Source organism: Myotis davidii, unplaced genomic scaffold (assembly GCF_000327345.1).
Source record: "Myotis davidii unplaced genomic scaffold, ASM32734v1 scaffold573, whole genome shotgun sequence".
NCBI classification, from domain to species: domain Eukaryota; kingdom Metazoa; phylum Chordata; class Mammalia; order Chiroptera; family Vespertilionidae; genus Myotis; species Myotis davidii.
This window is the reverse complement of record NW_006285997.1, coordinates 4,645,300-4,656,695: the sequence shown is the minus strand read 5'-3', so window position 1 is coordinate 4,656,695 and position 11,396 is coordinate 4,645,300. Positions and strand designations below refer to the sequence as shown.

At 39.3% G+C, this 11,396-nt stretch overlaps 1 protein-coding gene across 4 annotated transcripts in view; it reads left to right on the top strand.

Moving 5' to 3' along the window:
* AVL9 (AVL9 cell migration associated) overlaps positions 1–11,396 on the top strand; it is a 27,252-nt gene that overhangs the window by 2,288 nt on the left and 13,568 nt on the right. For 2 of the 4 annotated variants that reach the window (XR_001512771.1, XM_006757217.2), the window contains exons 3-10: positions 10–67; positions 1,746–1,817; positions 4,595–4,684; positions 5,635–5,701; positions 6,512–6,552; positions 7,559–7,597; positions 9,748–9,817; positions 10,101–10,636. Coding sequence is in view for 3 of the 4 variants with exons in the window: in XM_006757217.2 (XP_006757280.1) it covers positions 10–67; positions 1,746–1,817; positions 4,595–4,684; positions 5,635–5,701; positions 6,512–6,552; positions 7,559–7,597; positions 9,748–9,817; positions 10,101–10,636 (973 nt within the window). In the remaining variant the exon portion in view is untranslated. The remainder of the gene's footprint in view (positions 1–9; positions 68–1,745; positions 1,818–4,594; positions 4,685–5,634; positions 5,702–6,511; positions 6,553–7,558; positions 7,598–9,747; positions 9,818–10,100; positions 10,637–11,396) is intronic. The other 2 variants (XM_015559716.1, XM_015559715.1) reach the window with 2 other exon arrangements.

Here is an 11,396-nt window from a genome sequence, read left to right as displayed (position 1 = left end):
GCCACACAGAAATGGAAATGGAGCCACCGTATATGGTATCTCTTGCTATCGGCAGATTGAAGCCAAGGTATGACAGTTACAGTGAACAACAAAAAAAACCTTGAAAATTCTTTCTTAGCTATTGCCCACCTAAAATGTAAAATTTGGGGACATGCATATGTGGGACCTGTGATAGTGTTTTTAAATTTTTATAAACGGTTTGTAGCTGTTTGCCCAATAGTAACAATTTATTCACATAAATGTCTTTGTGAGTTGATATGGGTGATTATTGTTATATGTGTATCGTGTGATATTTTGCACATTGTTTTCAGATAGTGATACCAAACTTAGTCATTTGTCTGGAAAATACTGTATTTAAATTTCATGGTGTCCTTGAACTTCCTAGTTCTAGTGTTTGGTGTATAACTTAGAGAAATGGTGTGGTAATGGGTGTCTTTTGTTTTTTGTTTTTTTTTAAGCAGCATTTTAGAAGTAGTAGAAAGTACTTAGAGTAGCTCCACACTACTTGCCCGTTATCTTAATTATCTATGGGTAAGATTGTGATCATTCTTAAACTGCTTGCCAGCTTAATAGCTCTAATTAATAAATTCACATGCACCACGGTGGGCAGCTTCCCCTTTTATGGTTTGCTTCTGAGCAGCCTGGGGTTTTGCGGGAGGGGATTCTGTATGGTAGCTTTGTGCATTTGATTTCTTCACAGACTGTCACCCTTACACGCTTTTCTATGAGATGAATTGAGCTACTGTCCTTTCTTGGGAGCCCGTTCCTTTACTCCCTCTACTCCCCTACAGTTCCATCAGCAGTTCCCATGCTCTGTGTAACCTTGAGGTGGCAGTTCATACTGCCTGTCCCCCTCCCCCGGGTCTGACCCACTCCAGAGTATATTGGGGCTGCCCTTTTCTCCAAGTTTGTCTAGCCTCCTCTGATGACCAGGCAGATAAGCCAGATATCAGAGGGGCCCAGAGCCTAAGAGAAGGACTTGAATTCCCTTTGAAGGAGGTGGGATCTGATGAATGAATCCAAGCAAGGTAGAGAGGGAGAAACAGATTGAGGGAAGGCTCCACTCCCGGCTTCATGCGACCACTAGTCCTCAGCCAGTGGAAGGCAGGGAAGCTCCTTGGTCCTCAGGACAGATCCCAGAGCTGCCAGGCAGTGCGTAGGGAGGGAAGTCATTCTCACTTCCCTCACAGCCTCGCCTGCAGCTGATCTCAGCAGGTTGTTTTCTGCGAGCGGAGAGCAGGAGAGAGCTCGCACGGTCATCCTCGGGGTCCTGGAGGCATGTGTCCCTGGCTCAGAGCTGGCTGCAATACCAGCCTCCAGAGCAGACTCCATGTGCCGAGGACAGCCACCTTCACAAAGCTGTTTTGTCGTCTCTTAAACTATCTCCTTCTCACCAGAAACAGTGGTTCTGAAAGGGCAGCCCATTTTACAACCAGAACAAGGATGGTTGATTTGCATTGAGTGTGGCAACTTGCACATAAAGTATTCTCCGTCAGACTGTAAATTCCGTCTGTCCACCATAATACCAACTGTCTCTCACTGTTCCCTTCGCCTGCCATATTCCAGCAAGTAGTGCCCTGGCCGACGGACACTTATTCATCCAATGAACATTTTCTGAGATTCTCAGTAAATGCTTTTTGAATGTAATTAACCAAATGCAAGAAATGTTTTTTCTATCTACTTGCTATTTTTATGTTGAAGAATGGTTATTTTTAAGTATTTCTAATAATGACTATTTGTAATAGGCGTTGAAGGTCCGGCATGCAGATGTCACCAGAGAGACCGTGCAGAAAAGCGTCTGTGTTCTAAGCAAGCTGGTAAGAAACCAGATCGCTCCCTATTAACGTGTTTGTTAAACTCTCATGACAGATTCCCACTCGAGGATCAGCACTGTTAGTCTAAGGACAGATCCAGAAAATACATCCAGATTCTCCAGGGGCTCAATATTTAGACTCTCGCAGCTCCTCTTTCTCTTTGCCCTTCAGCAGTTTCATGCTCATTTGCCCTCCGCCCAGAGAAGAAGATCTCATAGATAGGCTGTGGGGCAGGAGGTGGCACTTGATCGAAATGTACATTTCATTTATACATTTTTGTTTTGTTCCCAAGACTTTGAATAAATAACATTTTACTAAAATTCTAAGTACTATAATCATATTCAGATTTTATTGACGATACTAGAAGTGCATGACTCTTTTATGATGAAATTGTAGCCTTAACCTGCTCTTTAAAAACTGAAAATGTTTGAGGAAGGGAAGTACATAATGAAATGCACTATAATAGTGCTTTAAATTGCTTCTTCTGTGAACAAGTTGATCAGATGCAAGTGTATCATCATTTTAACTTTATTTTTTTAAAGGAATATATAACATTTACTTTTTTATATCTCTCTTCATTAAATCACAGAAAAAAGTGTGATGTTCCACTTTTATTACTAACGGGATGATAACACCTTTACCAATAACACCAGATACCTAAGCCTACATGTAATATATAATACCCAAACTTCCTTTGTGGGGAAAATCCAGGTCTCTATCATGTTAATTACCTTAGATCTATATGATTACTGAATACAGACAGTCCTCGGGTTACATCGGACTAGACGTATGTCGTTTCGTGGTTGTGTCGCCATCTCCCATTTATTTATAAAAAAAAAAGTTCCGTCATTTCGACATATGTACATATATGCTTTATGTGTTTTATTATTTATTTACCACAAGTAAAGGTCAGGAATTATTATCTTTCTTTTAAATTTTTGTTGTTGTTTCACTTCATTACTGCTGTGTATGTGCTCCATGTGAGTGACGTGGGTGCTTATGTAGGTGGGTTCCGACTTACGGTGAAAATTGCATTACATTGCACCGTAGGAATGGATCTCTGACGTAATCCGAGGACCTACTGTATAGATGTTTCTGCCATTAACCTAAACAAAAGATGAGAATATTTTACTAGCTTAGTCACCAAATGTGTGTAGATTTTGTTCAGTTATTTCTCTTGCAACTATCCAATTTCTTATACCCACAGACAATTTAAATGTAGTTTGTTTAATATAAGTTGAGTTTTGCAAGAGATAATTTATCTTGGTTTTTATTACTAAGTTTAAAAACAAAGAAAATATCTGAAGAATAATAATTTAATACTTACTGGCCTTAACAATAAGATTTTGAGGATCAGAATATTTCTTCCAAGATAGTAACTTTAAGTATAGGGCAAGAATAGTCAAGGAAAAGAATGATTATAAATATCAGGAAAGTGGTAGATTGCTAACCTGATCCGTGTACAGTTTCTAGAAGGGTGGCCTGAAAAATATACATCAGTGAAATACTTTTTTTATATTGTGTCAGATGACCAACGAAAAGAAAGCATAGGAGTACTAGGTATTAAAGCAAATGCAGGGTGTTGAAAAGCTTACTCAGTAATCATTCTTCAAAGAACAGTTATAATGAAAATAAATGTCATTTATCTAGTGCCTATGTGTCAGGTATTAATTCTATATCAGACACTTTTTAGATATAATTGTCATTTTAGATATAATCCTCATACCAACTGTGAGATACAAGTATTTACTGTTCTCATTTTACAAATAACGATACATTTCAGAGAAAACGATGTCTCTCGTAGACATATAACTACTAAGTGGTAAAATTGGGCTGAAAACCTATCCTGTCCGTCTCTAGACAGGCATGGGGAGTGGAGAGAGCCAGCTCACACTGAGGGGGTCGGTGGTTCATAGGGCATGGTAGTCTATAGATTAAAATATGCTGACTTTATACGCAGATGGTAATAATGATATAGTAGCAGGAATACTGGGAGTAGTGGGGGAACTATTCCAGTATTACCTGTCTTAATTAATTAAAAAAATATATGCAGCATTGGTCTCTGCATCCTAAAAAGGACATAGCAGAAAACATCTAGAAAAGAACATTAAGAATAAAAGGATGGAAATGGTAAGAGAGGGTCTTAAATAGGAGAATTAAGAACTAAAGAATAACCTTGTCCAAGTATATACAAAAATATCATGATAGAGGACACAGACTAGAGGCAAGCCTCCACAGAGGACAGAAAACGAAGTGTAATTGTGGATGTTCAACTAGCTGTAAGAACTGGCTGCTTCCAGGATGGTTAAATGTCTCCAAAGCCAGCAGATCCATGTGCAGAATTAGACTATGATTCAAATTATGAGAATAATAGCTAACATCTACGTCTTTCTGGGTGCCCAATACTCTACTAAGTGCTTCACCCTGGTTGGTTGATTCTGAAAGCAGCTCCTTAAGGTCTTGTCTTTTCAGATACCCTTGTTCGCAGCAGCAAGCAGGTATGCAGGGGTGACGTGCCCAGTTATGCGGCTGAGTGATGGGGAGACCTAGGAGATTGGTGCCCACACTCAACCTCTGCCCTCTGAGTGAATGCAGCACCTTCAACCCAGCCAGGCAGCTAGCAGGAGTGAGGTCAGGGCTCTCAGTCGTGAATAATAGGACCCTGACGTTGAGAGTTACTAACTTCCTTCTTCCTGTTCTCTTCAAGTTGAAAGGCTGTGGGGTGTTTGTTTTTAACTCTTATCATACTAACGGCAGTTTTCTTTGTTTTTTTCTTTAAGCCTCTCTATGGCTTGCTCCAAGCAAAACTTCAGCTCATTACACATGCATATTTTGAAGAGAAGGATTTTTCCCAAATTTCCATTCTAAAGGTAAATTTGTACCCCGCTGCAGATGTGTTTGGCTGAAGACAGATGGATGAATCGAGTAAATCCTGTCAGTAATATTGTGAAAGATAATCACTTATTACCTTAAGAAAGGCATTCTTCTTTGAAAATAACATTGAAGGGATAGGGATCGGCCCAAAATGTACAGTTCATACTTATTACATGCAACCAACCTGCCTTTTATTAGGAAATAATGCAAATGACTGCAACTGACATAAATGTTTCTATTAATAAAAGCCCTTTGCTATGGCATTGCTTCTCCAAATCTATCTGTCTTATTAATACCCTGCTCAGGATGCTTATGTGTCCGGCTTCTGGCTCCTAACCCCCATTGCAAAACCCTGGAAAACTCCATGACTGTTTTATTGAAATGGAGAGCATGTTTTTCTCAAGGCTGCCATGACTAGGTAGAACATGGGTCTCTCATGGATTCTAGTGAGACTAGGACAGTTAGGTATTTAACAGGGAAGTAGGGGCAATTTATCCAGGAGTCCTTAGCACCATGTGAATGAATCAAGGTCTAAAATGTAGAGGCAGGGATGGAAAGAGCAAGGCAAGTCTTCAGAGAGACCTGGATTGTTTCTAAATTTAGGGCCTGTCCCTAGCCAGTTTGGCTCTGTGGATAGAGCATCGGTCTGCGGACTGAAGGGTCCAGGTTCAATTTGCAGTCAAGGGCATATTCCTGGGTTGCAGGCTCGATCCTCAGTAGGGAGCATGCTGGAGGCAGCTGATCAATGATTCTCTGTCATCATTGATGTTTCTATCTCTCTCCCGCTCCCTTCCTCTCTGAGATCAATAAAAATATATTTAAAAATAAAAAGAAATACATTTAGGGCCTGGCAAAACAAACGGCCTCAACTAAAGAACCAGTTTCTTCCTGATCATCATAGTTCTAATTCAGTGCCCAAAATGTCTAAACGGAATCTGTTTTGTAGGAACTCTATGAACATATGAACAGCTCCTTGGGAGGAACGTCATTGGAGGGGTCCCAAGTGTATCTGGGTGAGTAGCTTTTGACAAGTGGGAAGAAACGCCGCACTTCTTTTCGTTTGGAGCACCGAGTTAGTTGCATGTGAAACTTCATGATCAGAATTACATTTCCGTATGGAACTAAACTCTTCAACGTATGATGCTGCTGCTTCCTTACACATCATCTTAGCCAGTATTTATATTGGCAAAGGTTATAATAGGATTTTTTTTTTTTTTTACTTTTTTAAAATTGTTGACACTATTTCACCTGTCCCCATTTTCCCCACCTTTCCCCACCTCACCCATCCCCCCCCACTTCCCTCTGGCCATCGCCACACTGTTGTCTGTGTCCAGGGGCTAAGCATATGTGCTCTTTGGCTAATCCCTTCACCTTCTTTCATCCAGTCCCTCATTCCCCTCCCCTTTGACAGCTGTCAGTCTGTTCCATGTATCCATGCCTCTGGATCTATTTTGTTCATCAGTTTATTTTGTTCATTAGTATAACATTAGTAAAACAAATTAAATAAAATTAAAGGTTAGTTTGTCAGTCCCACTTGGCACATTTCAAGGGCTCCGTGGCCACTGGATTGGGCAACCCAGATTTAGGATACTGCCCTCACTGCAGACAATTCTGCCTTTTCATCATTGCAATGCTGCATTTGACTGTTAGTAATGTGATAAATTCTGGGTACATGTATACGTGATCAGATACTGTATAGTATTTTAATACTTGCATATTCCTACTTTCTTTTTTTCCTTGACTCTCCTTTGAGGAGAAAAAAAACACTTTTTTGACAAAACAGCAGCGTGTAGTTACAGGTTCCTTTTCCGTTAACTTTGTAGGTCTGTCTCCTCGGGATCTTGTGCTTCATTTTCGACACAAGGTACGTATTTAACTTCTGTCCTAAAAGTGCGCACATTAAACTGGGCAGATCCCATGTGCTACACGGTCCATCGCAGATGGTGGCATGACCACATCTCAGCTCTTCTAAGACATCTCTCGTGATGACACAGAGCCAAAAGTGCTGGTAGTGCTTGTATGAGAGAGATTTCTAATGTATACAAATACTGTCAGTGATGTAGAATAGAGTACTTTTTCTCATTGTCTTTGTAATTTCAGGTACCACGAAGTTAGAGAGGGAAGACACATGTTTTAATCTTGCAGAATATTTTGTTTGTTGCCTTATGAGTGAAACATTTTCCAGTAGAATATCTATATGTATTACTTCTGCTCTTAGTACTGAAGCATGTGTTGACTAGGGCCTGCACACGTGGATCATTTAACAAGCATTTATTGGGTATCTGTTGGGTGAATGCTCTGGACATATCTATAATAATAGAAAGGTAATATGCTTATTAGACCAGATGTCTTCTGGACATCATTCTAGATATCTTTCCTGATGAAGCCGGGGTCCCGGGTGCCTGCTGGTGGCCGGAGGAGGGAAGCCCGTGTTGGGTCCCAGGTGCCAGAGGGAAGCTGGTGCTGGCAGCGATGTGCCAGGAACCAAGGTATATGCCCTTGACTGGAATCAAACCTGAGACCCTAAGAAGGCCTACTCTTGCACAAATTTTTGTGCATTGGGCCTCTAGTTCAGAAATAAATGAGTAGTTCCTACCCTTTTAGGAGCTTGCAATATTTCAAGCAAAAATGGCACAACTCCTTCCAAAAACACAATTTGTTAGAGATTTAAGTGGTTTTCACACTTTTTAGAGGACACAGATAATATTTAATTTCTTAGTATAAATTCATGATTTTCAATGTAATTTTTAAAGCACTGTAATTATTTTAATATTATTAATTAAATGATATATGATATCTTTGCAGACAGGAAAAGGCAAATAATAAGCTTGCATTCCTTATTTTAATGCAGTCTTTCTTTTTTTGTTTAGGTCTTAATTCTGTTTAAATTAATTCTTCTTGAAAAAAAGGTGAGATTTGGCAGGATGGAATACTTAACATTTACTGACATTTCTTAAATATTATATACAATTAAAACTAATGATAAAGTGTAAATTAATGTTTTTGCCTATCAAATTGTGATGAGCTGAAGCCCACATTCTTTTTTATTTTAGTTTATTTATTTATTCATTTATTTTGTTTATTTCTTTTTTCTTTTGAAGCCCATATTCCTGTTCACTGCCATAGAAGCATAAGTTCATGCGCTCTTTTTTGAGGAGACAGTGTTATGGAATTCAGCTCTGCTCTCAGTTCTCTGGGGTTTATATCCAGATGGGGTATCGCTGGATCCTATGGTAGTTCCATTTTCAATATGAAGACCCACCACACTGTTATCCATAACAGCTGCACCGCTTACCTTCTTACCAACAGAGCACAAAGGTTCCAGTTTCTCCACATCTTCATCAACACTTGTCATTTTCTGCGTTTGGATAGTAACCATCCTAGTAGGTGAGGCAGGGTCTCCTGGTTTTGAGTTGCATTCCCAAATGATTAGTGAGATGGAGCACCTGTTCAGGTGCTTGTCAGCCATTTGTATATTTTTCTTGGAGAAATGTCCATTCAAGTCCATAGCCTCTTTTTTAATCAGGTTGTTTATATTTTTGTTGTCGAGTTATAGGTTTCAGACTTTTTTATTGCAACCCATAATAAAAAAAAAATGTTTTACATGGCAACCTCGAGCACACAGGGATATATGTATCTGAAACAAAAGTTTTGCAAAATAATACTTAGCCTAGTTACATGCAATGGCATTTATGATAAGATAAACGTTATCTAATGTGGCAACTCACCCCTACATTCTTTATAGCAATTTAATAGAATGAGGACATCCTTTTTAATGCAAGATTTACTTTCTTCCTTGCAAGCTACTCCTCAAAGAAGACCAGTGTGTAAGGAGAACACAATTGTGGGTGCTATGCTTTGTGAGATAGCACTTTAGTGTCACTAAATGATGTAATTGTTTAAAAGAGAAAAAACTCACCTAAGCAAATCTTTGCTTGTTTTTTTTTCAACGAATTTAATTATTACCACTGTTTCAATGCAATCACTAACTGAATCCTGTTTCAGATTTTTTTCTCAATTTTTATTCTAAAAAATTCAAGCCTACAGAAAAGTTGATAGAATAATAATATAGTGAACACTTTTACACTCTTCATCTGTATCTACCAGTTGTTAACATTTTGTCACTTTTGCGTTATTGCTTTATATATGTTCGTTTCCCCCAAAATCATAATAATTTTAAAGTCATTTGTAGATATCATGATACTTTATCCCTGAATACTTGAGGATATATCTCTTAAGAATTAAGGGTATGTATACCTACATAACCAAAATATCATTTTTAGGTTTAAGAAATTTAACATTAATACAATCAATGATACCTAATATTGAAGTCCATTTTTAAATTTCCACATATGTCATAATAATGTCCTATAAACTGGTTTTTAAAAAAATATATTTTATTGATTTTTTACAGAGAGGAAGGGAGAGGGATAGAGAGTTAGAAACATTGATGAGAGAGAAACATCAATCAGCTGCCTCCTGCACACCCCCTACTGGGGATGTGCCCGCAACCAAGGTACATGCCCTGGACTGGAATCGAACCTGGGACCCTTCAGTCCGCAGGCCGACGCTCTATCCACTGAGCCAAACCAGTCAGGGCTGGGTTTTTTGTTTTTTTAAAATCTGAGGACCAAAGTGGTGGTGTGTCTTCAGGGTGCCACTTCAAGGGGCCCATAACTGTACTATACAAGGCCTTTGGTTGATCTCTTCCCACCCACCTCCTGTACTATTATTTTTGATGTGAAGTTTAATTGTTTGAGTAAGGTGGTGGTTGCCAGATTTCTTCATAGTCAGGTACTTGGTTTTCCCTTTACAATTAATAGATTACCTCTGGGTTGATGAATTTGAATCTCTGTGAATATCCTGTTGTCCAGCAACCCTTCCCAATAGTTTTAATGTCCACTGGTAATTTTTACCTGGTGATTTTCTAATTCTGTCATTAATTAGCTGTTAATCTTCTGTAAAGAAGAGTTTTGTCCGCTCTCCCTCTTTTTTTTTTTTTTTAAGTATCGTTGTGGACTCTGATGTTCTAATTTGATTGTCATTGAATCCATTTCAGGTTCTCTTTTATATTTCTCCAGTGAATAAATTGGTGGGTGCCCTGATGACTGTGTTATCCCTTTTTCCAGGTAAGAGGGTAGCAGTATCTATTCTTTCTGTTGTTTGGCTTGTGCTGGAACTTTCAGTGGTAAAAGTGTTGAAGGATAAACTCATCAGGGTTAATATGACATTGTTGTTTCGGCAGTAGTTTTTTTGTTGTCTGACATTTTCATTATCTTTCATTGGAATGTATGCAGGCATAGCTTTTAACATTTTTATAGGAGAGTTCTGCTGCTTAGAATAGAATACACAACTCTTACTTTCTTCCTCCTCATTATAAACTAAGCTGTCCTCCCATCGTTTACGTCCTAGGCATGATCGAACATGGTCTCAGGGACTGTTCTCAGTACAAGCCTCGAAAGAGCATGTCTGAAGATGCTGGGCTTCAGGAAAACACCCCGCCTGCAGACGACTTTGTGTCTGTGTCTGCTCCTAACATTGCATATACCAACTCGGAAACTGTCCAGAAAATCCCGACAGGAAACCACGTTGGAGATGCTGCCATCACAATGGAAGAACCTTTGTTCCCAGTAGAAGACAGCAGCAAAGGGCAGGGACTCGGCGAGACCAGTCCGTATTTGAAACCTCCTTCTCGTCCATCTCCAGAGTCTTCAGAAAGTGACTGGGAGACCTTGGATCCTAGCGTCTTAGAGGAACCCACCTTGAAAGAACGGGACCAGGTGGGGTCAGAACAGACAAACTCCTTTCCCAGGGAGTCGGTGCCCTCAGACAGTGCTCCGATTACTGTACAGCCTCAAGCCAGTATGGGCCAGGTGGTCCTGCTCCCAGGGCTCATTTCCGGTTTAGAAGAGGACCAGTACGGCATGCCTCTGGCCATCTTCACCAAGGTAAAGTGTAACGTCCTTAAAGACTGACAGCATCCTTTCAGAAGTTAGCTTTTCGTGTTGCACGCATTTTCAGATCTGAAAATTTTCCTTCAAAACTAAAACACATACCAAATGTGTACTGTGGTGGCCTCTGTGACTATAGTTGAAAGACTATAGGGAATTAATTCAGGCGGTTTTGACTGGAAAGAATTTGGAATCTTAGTAAATATGAGGTCAGCCATCACTGAGTGGGGTCTGCGTTTAATCATTCAGGTTTATCTGTGAAAAAAACGTGAATGGAGAAACTCTAGACAGTCTTTTTAAAAAATATTTTTATTGATTTCAGAGAGGGAGAGAGAGGGAAACATCAATGATGAGAGAGAATCATTGATCGGCTGCCTCCTACACGCCCCCTACTGGGGATTGAGCCCGCAACCCAGGCATGTGCCTTGACCGGAACCCTTCAGTCTGCAGGCCGATGCTCTATCACTGAGCTAAACCAGCTAGGGCTAGACAGTCTTGATTATACTTAATGGATATATATAAAATACTACAATTCTAAAAGCTGTAATCTTATGAGGAAAAACTGCATAGATGGCTAACTTAAACATTAGTACACCTCACAGATTTAGTGTTTTGGTTAACTTGCCCATAAAATTATGTTTTATCTTTTTATGAAAAACCATTCAAAATGTATTTGTAATTTTTATTTATTATTTCTTTTTGCAATTTTTTAAATGACTTAAACATGACATAGGGATTAATAAGAAAAGAACAAACA